Source organism: Castor canadensis, chromosome 7 (assembly GCF_047511655.1).
Source record: "Castor canadensis chromosome 7, mCasCan1.hap1v2, whole genome shotgun sequence".
Classification (NCBI taxonomy): Eukaryota; Metazoa; Chordata; class Mammalia; order Rodentia; family Castoridae; genus Castor; species Castor canadensis.
In genome coordinates, this window is record NC_133392.1 from 14,352,266 (window position 1) to 14,372,407 (window position 20,142).

General features: G+C 40.2%; 2 protein-coding genes across 5 annotated transcripts in view; one reads left to right on the plus strand and one right to left on the minus strand.

Moving 5' to 3' along the window:
* Positions 1-2,081, plus strand: part of Shtn1 (shootin 1) — a 112,430-nt gene extending 110,349 nt beyond the window's left edge. For 3 of the 4 annotated variants that reach the window (XM_074078225.1, XM_074078224.1, XM_074078226.1), the window contains exon 17: positions 256-2,081. In XM_074078225.1, the coding sequence (XP_073934326.1) occupies positions 256-481 (226 nt within the window). In that variant the 3' untranslated portion in view covers positions 482-2,081. The remainder of the gene's footprint in view (positions 1-255) is intronic. The other variant, XM_074078228.1, reaches the window with a different exon arrangement.
* Eno4 (enolase 4) lies at positions 1,770-19,377 on the minus strand. Its single transcript, XM_074078229.1, has 9 exons — positions 18,163-19,377; positions 17,365-17,421; positions 14,697-14,864; positions 12,272-12,397; positions 10,641-10,836; positions 7,860-7,927; positions 7,212-7,329; positions 5,224-5,425; positions 1,770-5,076 (listed from the first exon to the last, which is right to left on the minus strand). Exons 1-8 carry the CDS (start codon positions 18,205-18,207, stop codon positions 5,280-5,282), a joined length of 924 nt encoding a protein of 307 aa, XP_073934330.1. The 5' UTR covers positions 18,208-19,377; the 3' UTR covers positions 1,770-5,076; positions 5,224-5,279.
* Between the last annotated feature and the right edge of the window lie 765 nt (positions 19,378-20,142).

The window sequence follows — 20,142 nt, forward strand, 5'->3', positions numbered from 1 at the left end:
GCATTTGGCTGTTTAACACTCCTATAGTTAGCTTTGACTTTTTCTGCTTTCTCTTTTCTGGCCTTGTGCTCTTAATATGTAATCTGATAGCTTCATTTTTTTTTTTAAATGGCTGGCATCTGAAAGACTACTATGTGCATGTTGACTACACTTAGAACACTTAGGGGGTGGGTTAGTTGGTCTGAATCCAGGAATGTGAAAGACAAATGTTTTCTCTCTCTGCCTTTTATTGTTCTGTTTAACTCCATCCCACAGGCCTCCCAGTAACGGTGGATACAGGAGGAAATACGTGGGCAGTAGTGAAAGACAAGCTGAACCCGTTATAGTGTTAGATCCTGTTTCCACACCTGAACCCCAAACCAAAGACCAGGTCGCTGAAAAAGATCCAACTCAATGCAAGGAGGATGAAGGCAAAATGAAACCAGAATACAAAGAAGACAGCGTTGAAAAAATGAGAGAAACAGACAGCTCCAGCTGCTGATCCGTAAGCCAGAAGGCTGACCTGTTGGAAGTCCTTTTCAATAAGCACATGCTTTGTTTTGGTGTGTTGTCAAGGGCTACAGATATTTTGTTCTGGTCACTGTATTCACAATACAGGTTCTTTCCTGGTTATCACTTTTGTAAGTAGCAACTATAAACATAAGTAAGCTGTTTAGCAAAGTGCATATTTTTAAGTAGTTTTTGGTTTTTGGTCTTTGATAGGGATAAGATTTTTCCTGATTACTGTATTAAGTATGATTTCTTTCAGATGGTTACAAAAGATTCAGATGTTGGTATCTTTGCAGGAAATGTGCATCAAGTTTAGCAATGCTGAAAATTCAAGGTGCTTGTGAATAACTGGAGAAATAGAACTGACCAGAGCCAGCTGTGGGGGTACCCACCTGTAGTACCAGTACTTGGGAGGCTAAGGCAGGAGGATCACTTGAGCCCAAGAGTTAGAGACCAGCCTGGGCAACACAGCAAGGCCCCTTCTAAAGAAGCTTCTGCTTTTGAGGTCTCTGCAGTAGCAGGCAATTGCTGGGTCTTGTGGCACACAGATTATTTTCTACGGCAGACTGAGATAAACTTAAGCTCAGGCACTGGCATCAAACTAGTAGTCCCTTAGGTCGAAGCTAATCGTACACTGTTAACAATTGCTACTGCCTGTGCCCAAAGCCTGCCAAGCACTTCAGTGGGAAGGTTCTGAGGGCCTGAATGCAGAATTGAGGTGAAAGTCCAAACCTTGAATTTCACAGTGATTTCTTGGTAAGCCATGCTTTCTGTACTGTGAGTCAATTGTGTTTTCCCATATACTAATATGGCACAAGCACCATATTTTAGCCTGGTTCTTATGTACAGTGAAGTGACAAACACACATTTTTCTTGCTTCACTGCTGTTCTACATTACATGGGATTTTTTGTTTTGTTTTGTTTTGTTTTGTTTTTTAAAGAAATTAAGTGGTAGTTAGTCTCTAAAAATACAATGTTTCAGGCTACCACCGCGAATAAATAGAAATGTAATCAGGGATTTAAAAAAAAAAACTTATGCAGCTTTTCAAAGTTGATTGTTTCAAAATTGGTGTTTATTTAAAATAAGTGGTAATGTACTTGAATGCACTTTTTTTGACAATGATTCAGTAATGGTAATTTTACTATTAAAGAAAGTGAAAGGTTTAGTTTTGTTAGCATGACTCGGCATGTAGCTGTCAGGTGTTTCTCACCTAAGGGCAAAAGAAAATGATAGTAATAATTGCAGTAGTTGTGTTGTATTGTATTTTTTGCACGTGTGCTAAGCATAGACTTGATGAGGTGGGGAGGCAGGTGAGTGCACGTCTTCAGTTTGGAGACAATTATCTTTCTGTAGGTTTGTTATGCTTGACGATTCCACGTTCTTCCAGTGATGGTTTTACAGTTACCGATCAGTTTACGCGTGGGAAATTAAAATGTAATGTTTTCAACCGTGTGTTTTTCCCTAACTGAATAATTCTGCTATGTGATATGCTGACTACAAACTGATTAATTTGCTTAGATGAGTTCTGTTATGCTGTGATTTGAACTCTCCTTACCACAACACATTAAAGAAAAGCACTAACAGTTTTCCATTAAGGGTCAATTGTGGTTATTGACACGTTTGATTTAGTTCCCCAACCAACGCCTCTTTTTTCTTTCCTTTTTTTGCTATGCCAGGGATGGAACTCAGAGCTTAACACATGCTAGGCAGAAGCTGTACCACAGAGCCATATCCCCAACCCCAAACAGAGCCAATCTTAACTTTCTTTAATAGGAAAATTATCTGAGTTGATAACTTTACTCTTTTTTTTAAGGTACTGGGGTTTGAAATCAGAGCCTTGTGTTTGTTAAGCAAGTGCTCTACCACTGGATCCACACCCCAGTTCCTTAATTTTATTAATTTTTAATGATCTACAAAATGTTTTCCTTTAAGCAATTTTATTCCATGTCTGTTTATGTGCCTGATATCAGTCTGGTGTTATTCATCTTACATTTAGGAATATGAAAATATGTATGCTACCTTTCCTTATTTCATCACATACATAGACAGGATAACATGGTTATAAAAACACCCTCATTTCCAGCAAAAAGTAGTTAACCATTTGGTTAGATGTGCTAGCTGGATCAGGCACCTGGTCTTGAAAACGTACTTTCCTTCCCCATGATCACAAAGCATTTTAGAAGTTTTGTTTTGGTTGATTGTTTTGTTTTGTTTCAGTGTTGGGGATCAATTTCAGGACCTTGTGCGTGCTAGGCAAGCACTCTACCACTGAGCCAGCCCTCACAAAGCATCTTAAATTTCCCTGATAGAATGCTATTTGATGTAGATGCTGACTCACATTTTTCCTATAGTTTTCCCTTTTCACCTCAGTTTTGAGATTTTGCCCCAGTAGGGGTAACTGTCAACAAAGCAGTTAGTCCCAGGTAGGAAAACATAGAGAGACTGGCACTTGTATCTTCAAGGTAGATTCTCAGCTGTTTGCACAAAACCCCTTCTATGCATTCTACTTACACCACTTAAATTTGTGAGGGACTGTATAATTTTGTCTTCTCTAAAAGGGCATTTTTTCTTCCTTCTGTCTTGGAAATATGAATTAGGTCTCTCTGCTACAGTTCTCTTAACTAGTGTTGACACACTTTTATGGCTACAGTGAGGCAGAGAGATAGAGGTCCCTGTGTTGTTGCTAGTAAGAAAAAGAAAATGTCTCTTCTGGAAGAATAGGAATTTAATTAAAATTCTTGCACCCCTTTGTGTCCAAGCTAGTTTCAAATGAACTCCTCACCACCCTCATCTTAGCAGTTGCTCAGCCTGTGGGACTGAGTCTGGATGGCAGGGTCACCAGGGCCAGTAGCACCCAGCCAGGTTGCCTTGAGTAAAAAGGATGTATGTTTTTGGCTGTGACTACTCGCCAGTAATTCCTCCTTCCTTACCTTTGTTCACAGGAAAAGGCTAGATAGAAATGGAGTGTAGGTAAAAATTATGGTTGATTATCTTTTCAGACCATTTTTAGGTTGTATGTCAGGCAAGTGGTAGTCTGTATCAGTGAGTCTTAAAAAGAAGTCTGGATTGTTTTTCTAAAAGCACAGTATTCATGGGTAATCACTTCTGTTAGAGAACAACTTTAGCTTATGCCAGTGGTTGTGGAGAGGAGATAACCATCTGCCACATCACTGACCTTAGAAAAGCATCGGGAAGTCCTACACAAGGATTGCAGTGGTTTGATGGTTCTTTGAAGCACTCTCATTTCTCCATCCCGTAGTCAGTTTTTGATCTGGGCTATGACTAGTTTCTTTCATCTCTTTCACAGATAATATTTATATATTTTACATAAATGTTTTATATAACAGACAGAGAGAGAGAAATATAAATCGAAATAGTGCTTAGCACTCTAAGAAATCTAAACTAAAATGCTGCCTATCCTATCTGTTGGTGAGCACAGCCCTCAAATGAGGATAATGTCAGAAGACTGTGCTCTAGGTTGAAATTGAAGTGCTGACCTAGTTAAGGTAGTAAATCACCTCATAGGTTAATTTAATTATTTTTGTTCAGGTTTCATTAATTTTAATTTATATGATGCTTGTGTGTGTGTCTCTCTGTGGACGTTTGCAAAGGCTATGTGCACATCCTTTAAGACGAGTTTTCCTCCAGTATCTCCTGCCCCATTGTTTGTTGCTAAGCACCAGGGGAGGCAATGTTGACCAGTTTCCCCTGCTTAGAGTGATAGTAAGTGATTCTCTGCCCCATGCTCTGCATCGACCACTGAGCCAATCTCAAGATACAGCTTGGAGAGTGAAAAGTTGGCTCTACCATGAGGACACAAAGTTCCCTTGTTAATACTCTTCGAAAGGAGAGATTTTCAGTGTACTTAATAGAAACTTACAGAGTATATCAGAAGTCTAAACCTAGCCAACTCTGCCTCAGGCCAGTGCATAGCAATTTGTATACATTTTATAAAAAGCAAATGGTAACCCTTTTAAAAGAAAACCCAATCACTTGGATATTATTATTACATATATAGATATGTATTTGAAGGTGTTTACTTCTGATACTCCTCTGCTATAACCCCAACACTGGCTCACAAAAGAATCAAGTCAGTCAATATATATGATACATCATTTTTAAGCACTTGCTGATCACTTTTTAAGGCTGTAGGATAAATAATTGGCATTTAATAACTTTAAGAATATTTATTCACCAATGTGCTTATTTATACCCATTCTTGTTCCAAAGAGGATTTGCAAAGGTAATACAAGAATGACTAGAATTGAAGGAGAGGAAGGAATCAGGGAAAAAGGAAAATAAGGTGAAGCTGTTTGGCTGTTCCCAAAAAGGGCAATGCCCTTGTACCTCTGCCTGAGGTTGGGCACAAAAAGGTGCCTGTGTGTGTCAGCACAGCAGTATGCAATGAACACACTCCTGGCACTGAGAGCGTCTCATGGAATTAAGATTTTGTTTTTGTACATGTTTTGATTTGAAAGGGATGTGTTTGAGTGTGGAGTTTGGAAAGAAAAAATATTGGATTCTAGTAAAACTAGAACATGACTCTGATTGACAGTAGAACTAGTGTCCCCATGGAAATGTGGTGGCTGCAAAAAAAAAAAAGAAAAAACAGATAAGAATTTCAGGCAAAAACACCAGATACTTGTTTTACCAAGTAGTGAAATAAATAAAAAGAGTACACAGTTAGCGAAGTTTGAGAGCAGAGCCAACATGGAGACATCCTGCACACCTACCAGCCTAACACTTGTGGTATGGCTCTGCCCTGGGGTCCAGCCCTGTCCTGAAGATTTCATGTTTTGGCTGGCTCCTCTACCACCTCTGTGGGGAAGATGGGCTCCAGCGGCCTGAGCAGTTCATCAGCTTCAGTGGCAGCAGCCTCTGGTGTCCTTTTGGCATCCTCATTAAAGTCAAAAAAAATGTATTCTTCATTGTAACCTATTTAAAAATAACAACAACAATAAAGTTTACTGTCTGATACAGTCATGCCATTTCTGATATTATTTATCACATGATTTGAAAGAGAGCCATCCAGAGGAGTCACACTGCCATCAGAAATATTCCAGACCTTTGAAAGACAGCCTCTTTACTTAGGCATTAACTGTGCAACACACGTCTATTCATTTTATATTGTGACATTCAGGGAAGTTTGATGTACAAGGCAGAGGCTCAGCAGAAAAGGATAAGAAGAAGATGAAGTAGAGGAAAAGCCAGCAGTGTGTACGAGTGCAAACCATGGCCAAGTGCTCTAAGGGCAATGATGGCAAGGTGGACTAACCGAGGTTCATATAGGGAACAATGGTATTTTATCATTTACCAATAACTGAGAGTTTGCCAGGTTCACCTACTCAAAAATGGGAGCAGAGAGGCTTGTTTTGTCAGTTTGGGTACCCCTGAAACACTTATGGTCCAGTATCAGATACTCTAATTCTTTAATCCATTCCATTGTACCTAAGGCTGCACTAGCACCCTAGAGGGTGGACCTCAGGTCACTGGGGTTCTTTCTGCTGCTCTGAAGCAGCTGTGTTCCTTGGGAAGTCTGGGCATTTTATTTATTTATTTATTTATTTATTTATTTTTGGGTGCTTGCTAGGCAGATGCTTTACCACTTATGCCACTCTGCCAGCCCTTTTTTGTGTTGGGTATTTGCATGATAGGGTCTCATGTACTATTTGTCCCGGCTGGCTTTGAACCACAATCCTCCTTCCTGATCTGTGCCTCCCGAGTAGCTAGGATTACAGGTATGAACCATCAGCACCCGGCAAGAGGGCACTGCTAAGGAATGTAAGACTTCTATAAATCAGGATGACAGAAGATAATCAGATGATGTGATGAACAATATAATTTGACCTATTTGACAAAACAAGCCACTGTGTCACATAGTAAACAACACAGACTAGCTTTTGACTGCCTTTACATGACTCCCTATCATATCTTTATTCACTATCTTAGGGTATACTTCAAATCCCTGTATTTATGTTCAACATGAAAAATTTAGAATTTTCTTTTTTTGGTGGCACTGGGATTTGAACTCAGGGCCACACACTTTCTAGTCAGGCACTCTACTACCTGAGCCACACCTCCAGCCCCAACATGACAAATTTAAAAATCACAAAACTTATCAGTCTCTTTAGTTATCTCTGCATGTTGATGGTTTCTTTTGGGCCATCAAAATCAGTAATATAAAAAATAAAAATGCATAATTAGGGTGTTTCTCTCTAGCCAATACACAAAGTGCTTCTATCCACGCAAATTTACAAAGGTTGGGTTTCATAACTGATTGGTTCATTTCTCTTGTGACCACAGTCTTTCTGAAGTACTACATTAAAATTAACATGGTGCCTACTTATTCTAAGTAAAAGGCGTTGTTTCTTAGAACCACCAGCAAAACATCTGCCTTTCACGGGCTGTGCAGAGAAACCTTCAGTATAATTTAGACCATAACAAAAAGTAGGCTTGGAGATTCCAATCAATTAATTCTATTGAAAAGCATCATGCAGCCTATTCAGCAAGAAGAAGGGTGAGAGTTTTAAACACTCAGGTAAATAGATAATCCATTAAGACAACAATGTACATTGTGGCAAGTGCCATCCTGGTTTTGTCAGCACTGATTTATAGTCTTTGGATTCCTCTGCCCTCCTGTGGAGGGACTTCTATTCCCCTCTTCCAATCTTTGTTCCCTTATTCATGGCTAAGAGAAAAAAAGCAAGAAAGCAGTGCATACCCCGTGTTCCGTTCTGGACAAGTTCTTCCTCTATAGTAAGGAGGCGGTTGTATTTAGTCACCCGTTCACCACGAGAAAGACCCCCCAACTTGATAAACCGGACACCGAGTCCAACAGCCTGAAAGAGGGGAAACAACTTATTTGGAATGGGGGAGTCATGGTTTGCTAAGCTACAAACAGTTCTTTAAAAGAGAAAGGGAACTGTCCTGGCGTGCTGTTGGGGTTTTTCTCTTCTAACCTGGTGTTCTATTTTATGGAAGTAAAGTGGCCTGCTTGCGAGCTAGGTGTTAAAGGGCGAGCCGATGGTGTGACTGACCATCCATCAGGCGCTTTACCAGTCCCGTAAGCACGCTGATTTCAGCTAAGAACAGCCTGGCCTTTCACACTTCATTTTAGGAGGGAAGATTGTCTGTGGCCCCCCCCAGTCATTTAAGTGTGCTAGTCGTTTTCCCTGGACTTCAATTTTGCTTATTTTTAAAAGTTCAAAGATTAGCTCTTTGCAAAAGGTAGCTGTCTGGGAAGAAGCAAGTCTATTTCATAAAAGGTTACATGACTTTCTCTACCAAAGACTGCATTTCTTGGAAATACCAATTCATGATAAAAGCAGTGTTTTGGTAATTCTGCAATTGACCAGTGTTCCGCACTTACCAAATCCACAAGGCTGTCATCAGACGACTCTGCTTCTGTGCTGCCAAGAATGCTGATGTACTTCTGACCTAGAAGAGCAATTCCTGTCAGGTTTTTTTTTGTTTTTTGTTTTGTTTTTGGGGGACTGGGGTTTGAACGCAGGGCTTTGCACTTGCAAAGCTGGCACTCTACTGCTTGAGCCACATGTCCAGTCCATCTTGCTCTGGTTGTTTTGGAGAGGGGGTCTTGTGAACTGTTTCCCTGGGCTGGCCTTGAACCATGATCTTCCAATCTCAGCTTCCCAAGTGGCTAGGATTATAGGTGTAAGCCACTGACACCTAGCTCCTGTCAGTTTTCAGTGGCACAAGACAATCTATATTTAAGAAAGTCTCCAGGATCAAAATTAGAAACTTGCCAGAATTTAAAACTTTTCTCTGAGCAGTCATTTATTTGCCCAAGCATTTTTATTGCCCTGGGTTCACCTGTTTTGTCCTCTTTCCAGTATGCTATAAATACTGAATACCAAGTTTTATCAAATTTAAGATATATTGTTTGCAATATTATTTTATCACCACCAAAAGAGGGAAATGCTTAAATGACACATTTCTAAGACCATAGCTAGAAGACATGGTTCAGTTTTGCTGTTCAATGTAGAAAAATGTACCTCTTTGCATCAATACAGTTAAGTTCAGGGGCAGTGGATGTGGAGTTGATAGGCTACATAGTGGCTTTCTCACTTGGAGGTATCTTTCTGAATATTTATTAGAAGGGCAATGTTTGTATTTCATCACTTGAGGGCCTCAGAACCCCTTGAAATTTGCCAAAGTACAAAGAGTGCAACCACAGTTCCCCTACAGTAACAGTATGTGTGTTTTAGAGGAGGAGTCATCTGAGCTAGATGACAGGTACCTACGAGTGGTGGATCCCAAGAAGCACTGCCCACCCAGCTCTCCCTGGGCCTGTCATTCATCCTCTGGGACCTACCCTGGGGCCTGGCTACTAGTCTGGCTCTGAGTCCTGCCCTGGGTCTGAGATTGGCTTTCTGTCTAGTTCCCAAAACCTGCTCATGATATTTATGTGTCTGGCACTGTATACAGATGCCCATGAACTCATGGGAGTCTACAGTCCAGTGGGAGATACCAACTGTTAATCCACAGAATGAAAATAGAAGATGCCATAAGGAAGGTTCAGAGCAGAGTGAGATAGGGGCAGAAGTAGTCAGGGAAAGCATTCGTACCTGCAGACATTTCATTTAGGCCCAGACCTGAAGAATAAGTAGTAGATAGCTAAGTAAATGGCATAGGACAAAGAATTCTAGGCTGAAGGAACAGTATGTTCAGACCCTGAGGTAGCAAAGGGTTTGAAACTTAAAGAATTAAAAAGGAGCAAGTGACAAGACAGGTGTTGTGGTACATTCCATCATCCCAGCACTTGGGAGACTGAGGCAGGAATATCAACTTTGAGGCCAGCCTGGGCTATACAGAGAGACCCTGTCTCAAGAAGAACAAAAAGGAAGTGTGGGCAGGGGGGATCACTGCAGTGTCACGGGAGAAAGCTACTAACCCTCTCTAAGTGTCATATTCTCACCAGTCAAATGGCAGTGATCGTGTCATAGGGTTGCTAGAAGAATTAAACCTAAGGCTAAAATGCCTGACTTTTGGCACTATATCTGGCATCCTGGGAGCACCAGCATTAAAGTCCTGCTCTGCACTTTTCATCTAGTCTGCAGCTGCTCCTGAATCCCAGCTTCATGGCTTCCAAATGCTTCCTTGATGCCACCCAGCCTTGCCAACCTGCATGGCAGCTTCCTGGGGTTGCCTGTCAGGAGTGAACCTTTGCCTGCCCCAGCTCTCTATACAGACAGCTGTCTGCTTCTTCTGATTGGATCTGGGTGTTGCCATTTTCCTAACTGCTAAAGGAGACCCATTCCTTTCCTTAGGTGATCTAGTTCCAAATTCTGACTACCACCCCCAAGGCTTCTCCAAGTCAAAGCAAATTAAAATGGCCCCCTGGCATCTGGGTATATTGCAGGTGACTAAATTTATTTCAATCAAGTAATTACCACATCCTTACTGTGTACTTGGGCTGTGTCTATGTGGAAGAGCAACCACAGCTCGCTCTTCCTTCCCTGGATTCACTGAGGAGATGAATGTGGAGCTCAAAATGGTAATGAATAAGAAAAGGAAATTTACACTGCCCATTCTGCAGGTTAAGCACATCTGTCCCTGCTGCACCCTGGCAATACTTGACACCTTGCCTCTGTGAGTGCCATGCTCTTTTCCTGAGTTGGAGCACTGTGCTGTGTCTGGAAACCTGGTTAAAGGAATCAGGTGGTCTTCAGTCCACGATTCAAAGTTTGGATCCTCTTATTTAGAAAGCTCTGGATTTCTCAGAAGTTTTTCTGTAGCCCAAGCTCGTGGCCTAAAGCCAATGACAAACATGATAGTGACTGCCCCTTCAGAAGAAATCAGGTCTTAGTCCTCCTGTTAGGAACAGAAAGGTCCTCCCCACTGTAAAGTGACAGTGGCGGCTTTGGCCATACCTTTGTGGTGCCCCCCCTTTAAGGGAGATGACTTCGTGGACTAGTGCTATGCTGGAACACTGTGAAGTGGGTCACTAAAATATGTATAATATATATAAAAAGCTGCGTTTTGTTCTCCAAGCATTTAGTCTCCCACAAGTGGCTGGACTTACTTTTGAGATGTAGTCCTTGCTTTTTATTAACTTGGATATACTGCATATTTGGGGCTTTTTGTATAACCACATCATTCTGAGTCTTCCGGATCTACAAGTGTTACTCACTGTCAATAAGATTGGTTATTTCCACCAGGTCAGATACTGTCGTTTGATTTGTGTGCTTCATGATGAGCCCATGGGATTTGGGGGTGCTGATGTTTCCTTGCTCAAGAAGTTTAGAAATGCTTTTGGATGCAGCTCCTGCAATTATGTAGCACCTGGAACTGACAGCATTATGGATGCTGTCCCACTGTTCAGAGTCCTGGGTGAATATTTAAGGACTGATCATGAAAATGTATTGAACACAGTCACAAAACAACAGGAATCAAATAGCACATAATCAAAGTTGTACACTTTTTCTGAGTCACACAAAACCTTTTCTTTTATATCTGTGCCTGAATGATCTCTGTACCACAACCACACAAACTAGCAAGCTTCATGCAAGAGAAACTAAAGGTGATTTAATTTGGGCTTAAAGATCTTGAGAATAAAACATGAATGCACTAAATGCTATTCTCTACATTGACCCTAGAATTCTTCAAACCCAAGCAATTCCTATCTGCTGTATTATCCCTTATGTTGTTAAAGACTAGCTGGTTAGATTTTTGTTATATCTGATATTAAAAAAAACTGGAAAAGAGCCTGCAGGGGCTCAACACCCTTATTTTTATTGGTGAGACCACCGTAAGAAATTAAATTACACAGACACACATATGTATATTAAATAAAAATGCATGTGTATGTATAGCTTAATAAATTATATATGTGTGTGTGTATATATATATATTATATATGCACACAAAGTCATCTCAGTCCCTGGACCACATTTCAATCCATCCTGTTAGAGCTGACCATGCAGGTACATCCGATCACAAAGCTGAGGTCAGAGCCTCAGAACTGTCATCACAAGGCCAGTCTGGCCCTGAGCTCAGCAGGCGTCTTCTGAAAGTGCTGTATGCAGCCTATGCTGGAAAAGGGAGGATGGGCCTGAGAGGGCCTGGGACTTCAAATGGAATCCAATGTTCACACTGTCCTCAAATCTAAACACTTATTGCAGAGAAGATGTCTCCTCAGCATGTCTGCTCAATATATGAATGGTTCTCAAATTTAAAAAATCAAGAATTCCAATTTCAGAGGTTTTTTATAAAGTGGGCTAGGAGGAGAGATGGTCTCCCATGACGTGTTGACAACCTTGTCAGATGCATTAAAGAGATCACAAAACCTCAGCATCTCAAACCTTTTTTAAAATATGGCTTTGTCATATATGTAGTAACTGGATTTAGGTTTAAAAAGTATTTGGCCTCATAGAAGTCCTGTTTCCATAAGCATGTGAAAATGATATATGATTAACCTATTGAAGCACCAGCTGGCGCAGCAGGGCGGCTTCCATCAGTCAGGTTGCTTGTAAATACACAGGTACTCCTGAAGTGCTGCGAATGGCTCATTTCTTTCTGCAGACAGGCACACTCCTACGTAATTGTGTTTCTGCTATTCATTTGCTTAGTAAGTGCCTTTCTCATAAATGCCAAAATAAAGCAACTCAGCCCCAGCCCAAATTACAGCACATTCCCAATGACAGAGATCCAAAAGAATGAGACTTTATTCTATGTTTTGTTATAAAATGTAAGAGGTGAGCCTGCTTACTTTGTAGCATATAAAATATATGTTATAAAATAGAAAAGGTGGGCCATGCTTACCTCCTTCCTGAAAGGATCAATTAGTGCAATAATGGAAGGGTACTTGTTGATCAGATCCACGTACAGGTCAACCATCTCAGCTGCAGCTTTATAGGTGCCCACCATCACTTCGTACTTGCCCTTACTCTGATATGTTTGAGGGGAACAGTAAAATAAAGGATAAACAATGGATTCTTCAGATGGTAAAGATGCAATTCAAATTCCTTTTTTGTTCATGTCATACAAAAGATTGTAAAGATTCTTTTCAAGCCACATTCCCCTGAAAAATCAAAGAATTTTACTTTAAATATCTGTAAAAATATTAACCTGGGAAGTCAAGACACTGTTCCTTGTGATGCAAGATTTCTTCCCACAGACTTCAGACAGAACCTTCTGCACAAAAAAATGAATAGGTACAGAGTGGGAGGGGAGTGGTTTTTATTTAGGTTTATGACATGATGCCAGGTACTCAGCTGCCTTGGTAGGTGGACAATAACAAATTCTAAAACAACAAAGAGAGTAGCAATGCAAACCTGCCCACACTCTAGAACCTCCTTTCAACTCACAGTGGACAAATAACTTGTCTCCTTTACTGTAAATATTCTAAAATCTGAAAGCAGGAGTGGGGTTTTGACTACTACCAACCAATATGAATTGTGAAATGCTTATGGGAAGGCATCTCTTTCTCAGGCAGCATGCAACTTGTCCTAAAAGAAGGATTCTAGAGCAACCCTATTCATTTGAAATCTGCAGAGCTTCCATCATGAAGTATAGAAGTAAACAGGGCTGAAGGATCCAGTGTAGGCCTTCTGCAAAATAAAGTTTACTTTCAAGTCTGTGTTCAGGGGTGGTGCCTGGGATAATTAAGGTTCTGGAAGGGAGGTGAACCAGACAGAGTGGCTGTTTGCTTGCCTTGCTGCTGCTCCAGGTAACAGAATGGATTCCACAGGAATTGAACCTCTTTAATTACTTCATAATTGAAGGGATTTTATAGTTTTTTTTCACATTAAAAAGCAGCAAGAACTTTTAACTTTTATCATGCAAAGCTTAAAAATCCTATCTTACCAGTGAGGAAATGCTAATGACTTTGAACTAGCATTGCAAGAATTATCTGATATCAAGCTAATACATTTTACTGAATATAAGCAATAAATACCCATTCTGCTTAGCATTAGCAGTCAGTATATTCATAGTTCTTGCTATACATTGCTGATGAAAACATGCAATTATTTTTCTTAATGGTATGCCTAGGAACCAATCATTAGGTGAAGAACAGGAAATTACTTTAAACATTCCTTTATCTGCTTAGTTTCTTTAGAAAAAATGAAAGAACTTCTAGAAGTCAGCCAAAACTTAGGGCTCTTATATATTGTTCAAAATTTCCTTTGTAGATAAAAATCACAGTTAAAGCAGGATCCTCTTGTCATGTCCCTGAATTTGACATTAATTACCAAGTCACCACAATTGCATGTCAGTATGCTGCTGGACATTTTATAAAACTGAGGCTCAGCATTTGCATATTTGAAAATAAGAAGAGATGTATATATAGGATAGAAAACTTCTAATAGGTTCCCTACACAGATTTCCCACATACGAAGGTCAGTTATTGTAATAAGCCTGGAGGAGTAAGGACTAGAACAGGTGTCAATGAACCTGTTTTCCATTTTCTTTCTAAAATTTTTCTCTCTGTAGATGGAGTGATCACCAAGTGGTATTTCACAACTAAGGCTCTGTCCTCCTCAGCCAGACTGGGTCAATACTTTCATGTATTTAGTTGAATAAAAACATATTCTCCATAAGCTTTAACAACTTTGAAATATTTTTTTCTATAAAAAGTGGGGGGCCAAAGATGGGGCTTGGTGATAGAGAGCTTAGCATGTATAAGGTCCTGGGTTGGACCCAGTGCTGCAAAAATTAAAAAAAAAAAAAAAGAAAAAGTCAATCACAGCATAAACTCTGTCTAGAAGGGTCTGTCAAGTCATAGTTGCCACTGACTCACTTTTCATGCCTGACAAATTCAGCACTTACCAACCAAATGATTATACTCAGCAAAACATACCAGCTTATTAAATTATTTTCTAATAGCTTTCACAATGGCAGTGTAAATGATTCAATTAAGTGGGTTCCTAAGAGGTCCATAATTGATATAACTTGATACTTTTTTCACTTTTTAAAAGTATTTTTCATTTTTATGAAATTCCTATGTACCGAATTTTCATATGTAATTGTAACGATTTCTGTTATTACTTTTTAAAATTATATGGTTATGTTATTCTCCAATCATTAACTTGGCTTTCTCAACCCCACTAACATCTGGATACCTTTAAGAATATTAATAATTAAAAACTAACATCTGTTTGGAAAATATTCAGATCAGCTCTTTGGAGTTCTAATTTAAAAATCATGATCTTCAACAAGAAGTAAATATTCTCTAGTGGATACTTACGTAGTCCATCAACTCATGAGCAGCACAGTTGATGGCTAGATGCAGATTTGTCCCCAGCTCCAGTCCCAGGTTTGTACAGATGCCCTGTATTAGAAGCAGCGGCTGTTCTATGGTGTCGTAGTTAATGGTTAAACAGCCAAGATGGGACATCTTGCCAGTGACTGGTGCCTGCAAGACCACAAGAAAATGACGCGTGTCACCACAGCACACAAACATTCTTGGAGTTTCCTGTGCTGGGCAGAGAGTATGACTTGGCACAGCTCTCCAAAGATCAGGTTCTTCAATTCTTTGTTTTAGATTTTATTTTACTTTTTTTATTAGTATATATTGATAGTCTGAGGGAGGTTCACCTTGATAATTCCATAGATGTGTAGAGTGTACTTTGAACAAGTTCACCCCCTGCCTTATATTCCCCTACACTTTTCCTTCCCCCCCTTTTCAAATAGTGTTTGGTGGATTTCATTCTGCTGTCTTCATATAACTATGCAATGTACTTTGATTCTCTTCACCCCTCAATTTCCTTTCCTTTCCTTCTTCCCCTCTTGTTGATCCCTTCCACAGAGTCCTCCTTTTATATTCATGTCCCATTATTATCATCATTATCATTTAGGTCTAGGTTCCACAAATGAGTGACAATATGTGATATCTGGCTTTCTGAGCTTGGCTTATCTTGCTCAACACGATGATCTCCACTTCCATCCATTTTCCTGCAAATGACATAATATCATTTTTCTTTATGGCTGAATAAAACTCCATGGTTCACACAATATATATATACATTTATCCTGGAGCGAGCTTTCTCTCGCTCCTGGTTATTACTGGACCTAACTGGGGCTAACTGGAGGTGACTGGAGATTCAGAAAAGACATAAGATAGACAGACAGAAAGTGGGATCAGGTGTTTTGGGCACTCAGGTGGAGACGCACAACCCTCATTGCTTCTTTTCTCTATCTTTATTCTTTAAGGCCTTACTTCTTTATGGTTCTTTAAAACCTTGATTCTAAAGTCTTTCTTTAAAACCTTGCTTTTAAAGTCATTTTTTCTGTCCTTTAAATCTATTCTCTTAGCTTTTCTTTAGCATAATCTCTCTTAAAGTCTTTGCCCCCCAGGCTTGCACTGTCCCATGTTCTCTTTAGCTTGGTTTTTCTAAAGCCTATGTATAAAGTTGTCTTTAGCTTTCTTAAAGTCTCAGCCATCAGACTTGCTAGCAATTCCCCTTTAGCAATTCTCCTTCAGCAATTCTTTTCCCTTAAGCAATCTTGTTCCGTTCAGCAATCCTTTTCCTTCCAAAGCCTCCCATATCAAAAAGCCTCCCTTCATCCAAAAAGCCAAAAGCCAAAAGCCTTCAAAGCAAAACCCCCCAAAGCAAAAACCCCCAAAGCAAAAAGCCTTGGGTCCTCCTTCAGTGAGTCTTTTATATCCAGTGGTAAACAGGGTGGAGCAGCAGTTCCTGGGGAGGGGCGTGACACTGTAACAGGAGAAACCTGGTTCCTGCTTCTCTGAAAGTAAACAACTTAGGAGAAGCAGCTGTTCTGGATTTCCCTCTTCCTTGACCAGGCCTGTGCCAATCTCAGCCTACAGAGAAACATTTTAAGAAAAGCTGTTGAGCTGCATATCGCCTTGCTTATGTCCTGTTCTCAGAGGCCTCTCATAATCTGCTGTCCACAATATCCCATATTTTCTTTATCCATTTATCAGTTGTGGGTAATTCTAGTCCCACAGGACTTTGGGTGTATGATTCCTTACACTCTGGCTTTCTCTTTAATGTGCTGTGTTCTCGTTTATTGATTCTGCCACTGTATGGGGCTAGCCTGAGCCACAATCACCAACTTGGTGACTCTCAAGGCTATTCCTATAAACATCCATTGGTCTCTAACTCAGCCAGTCCTCCTCCTCTATACCTGCTCTTTCACATGTTCTGTTTTACTCTAGATGAACATAACTGTTAAAACTTAGAAATGTAATCTTCCATCAGGGAAAGCTTTATTTTTAAAAGCATGGAAGACTTCAGCTGGAAAATTGCACTAGTGGGGATAGATTTTAGCAGATTTGGGGACCCAAATGACCCCAGGGAAAAGCGGCCATATGTCTCTATTGCAAGGTCTGCCTTGATGTGCCCTCACCATAAATTGCTACTAGGTAATTATAAATTGAAGCATTATCAGTGATTCTGAGGGCTTAAGATGTGTTTGTGCTTATCAAACTCAGAGCAGAAATGACCCCAGGTATAAATATTCTGTCTTTATTGGTGGCAGTATTAATTATAACAACTATCAAACATTTTTAATGTTAATGAGAGGAAGCTTCTATTCAGCAGGCAAAGAAATAGTTGGGGAAATTTTTATCTATCAATTTAGTTTCATAAAGTTACAATTCAGTTACATAAAGTAATACATTTGCTCCTTATATCAGCCCCATGGAGTAGGTACTACAATTATCCCCTTTTTACCAAGATTTAAGTAACTTGGGATAGATTTTAATTCTGGCAGCTGAGCTCTAGGGTCCAAACCCCTAACTCTGGTGAGTCACCTCTGGAATCCATGCTCTAACCTGTTTCTAACAGGAAAAAAAAATGACAAAGCAAGAAGGAAAAAAAGAAAGGATGAGGAGGAATAGCACAAATAAATAGTGTCCTACAGAAGTATGGGAAACAAACAAATATACTTACTGAACCTCTTTTGCTTCCATTATACCCTTTTTTGGTCTCTGCTTTTGGAGGTGGGAGCTGTGGAAAAGAAGGTAAAAACATCACTTGAGACTTTTCAAACACATCTTTGGCACAGCAAAGTGTCTGGTCCTCTGGCTGTCCACTCCTATGGGGCCCACTCAGCCATACTATGAATCCCCCTCACTCTCACATACAGGCACACACACCCTAATACACATACATACACACACACGGTTGATTCCAGCCATGCCATGCTGTTTTTAAGTCCCAAACTATTTTTCAAATTCAGGCACATACTCACTTTAGTTCATCCTTACCTTCTTCCCTGTCATATAGATGGGGTCTGCACATACAGACCCACACGTTCCCACTCATAAAGAGAGTATGCACACATTATGTTGGGATCTCCCGCTGTGTGCAGGCACCCCCCCACCCTTTTTTTTGCAGGAGGATATGGACTTATGGAATACCACCTACCACAGTGGGATTAGCTTTTATAGATCCATCATATTGCTGGGTATATTCTTGGGGTACAAACAGGATGGACTGGACTTTTAGAAACAACCTGAGGTCATTAAATCTTTTGTAAATTGCAAGTGACACTTTTAGCGCAGAGCCAGCTGCCTTAGGAAACAAAATGAACTTGTTCAGTACCCTTCAAAAGTGGATCCATTGCCCATGAGGAATGCATACACTTAAGCAAATAAATGCATTTTCCATAGCAATAATAATAGTGATTTAACTCTAAGCTGGATGCTACAGAGTGTCAGTAACTAGACAATGTAGACTTTTACATACCAGTTCCATTGTTTTGCTAATTTGTTTCTGAATTTCCAGAAGCATCTCCACACCCTGTAAGTAGAACCATGATTGTCCACAACTGCAATCTAGAAATTTTAAACATGAACATGTGGATCTATTCCTAACTCAGACTATTCATAAGGTCCCTCATAAGAGCCCCAGTTAGAGGATGGTATGGTCTATAAAGTTGGAAGATTAAATGTTAACCTCTGGCCCCCAGTTTGCATTCAGCTGAGTGTGAGTTGAAAGGCTCTGCCTCAGTCTCCTCATTGTTCAGAACCTCCTGGTTCCATTGGTTTGACCTCATTCTCTTTCATGGTCTCTTGATCAGCCTGGATAATCTTGCAATACAGGTCACAGTTCACCAAGTTAGCCTGAATCATCATGAATTCCCCATCACTTAAAAAGTAGAAAGTGTGCTCTGATGGTGTATTAACTAAGGAAGAATCCTGACAACAAGATCTGAATACAATCTGACAGATGGTAAGTCAGATATAAATTCTGGTCTTCTGTAACTAATAAGTTGTGAGGTAATGATGACTTTATTTTTAAAAGAATTATTTATAATAAAGAAAACATCCCGAGGTTGGTTGGTTTTGTTTTTAAATGTACTTCCACTAATTTAGAAAAATGGCACTCTTTATTACTGGAGGGGAAACTTTCTGTACTTTTTCTGCAAGCACCCACTGTAGAAGATGAACCTTTAGTTCTTCTTAACACCTAACTAGTAGAACGTTTCATGAGGACTTAAGAGTGGCAAATTGACTCTTTCAGGCCACCGAAGAACATTGTAGACATCACTAGTATACCCCTGAGAAGTGAAGAAGAGACTTAGGATTCATTCAGTCCACAAACATGCACTAAACATCTCTTTCATACCAAGCAGTCTACTAGGCCTGGAGTTCAGACTTAACAGACTGAGCTGCTCAGGTACCAGCAGCTCCTTGCTGCTGCCAGTAAATAAAGACATCCCAATTCCTCTAGGTACAGCCTTCCTGCATCACTGTGGCCTTCAGAGTTGTTCACTCTTGGCTTCTCTGTGAGTCACCAGTGTAAGCCAATACTGTAAGCAACCAGACCTTGAAGGTGGTCTGTGTTTCCTTCTGTTCAAAGTCTTGCTTTCTTCCCACATCCCTGATGTCCTAAAACATGGTTTTCTCATTTTATATTTAATTCCCTCTCCCTTGGTGTCATAAGGGGGCTGTGCCAAAAAAAAAATAATAATCATCAATGATAGAGTAGTTTGTTTAAGGAAAAGTAGCCTGAGGTAATAGAGGGTACTTGTTTGGTTGTTAATCCGGGATGGGGTATGCAAATCACTTCTTTCATTAAATTTAGCTTCCCAGGTGATGACTTCCCACAGCTGGCCAGCGATCCCATCAGCAAAGGCATAGTTAGCCTCTCTGGATGTTCCTGAAATAGGGGAAAGTGAGAAAAAAGTGATTGTCTCATCAGCATTGAGACACTCAGGGTTCCTTGCAGCGAATGTAACAGTTACTAACCTGCCCAACCTGATTGTGCTTCATCAACGCGATGTTTAAGTACAGAGGAATACTGTTAAGTCTGGCACTGGTTTTGGCAACAGCTAATGACACAGCCCCAATGGCCATGCTGCCGCAGAGTACGGGTTCAGTGGGCTCTGCAGGTATGATAGGTTTCTCTGTAAGAGTACCCTTCCGTCCTGGGGGGAGAAAACATGGAGAAAACATTCCTTTCTGGGCAGTCTAACTGTTAGAAGACTGTATTTTTACATGCCTTCCTGATCTGTATTTTACATGTATTTTTACAGATAGGAAGACAGGGAAAACAGAAAGGTGAAGACTGCTGGGAAGAGCTTATCCTCTACCTTAACTCCCAAGAAGTTTTCTGTTTGGTTTCACTTACTGGTGCTTAAATTATCCTGAGCCATGATTTTGCATAAGAAATTCTAGCCATTCAATATTAACTCTCTCAACAGCGTATGAGGTAAATATTGTT

Coding starts and splice junctions, on each gene's coding strand:
- Eno4 (XM_074078229.1), bottom strand. CDS start 18,207: ATGCTTCTGGAAATTCAGAAACAAATTAGCAAAACAATGGAACTG. Junction 14,865..17,364: donor ATGGAAGCAAAAGAGGTTCA/GTAAGTATATTT, acceptor GTGGTCTTGCAG/GCACCAGTCACTGGCAAGAT. Junction 7,928..10,640: donor AATAACCAATCTTATTGACA/GTGAGTAACACT, acceptor TTGCTCTTCTAG/GTCAGAAGTACATCAGCATT.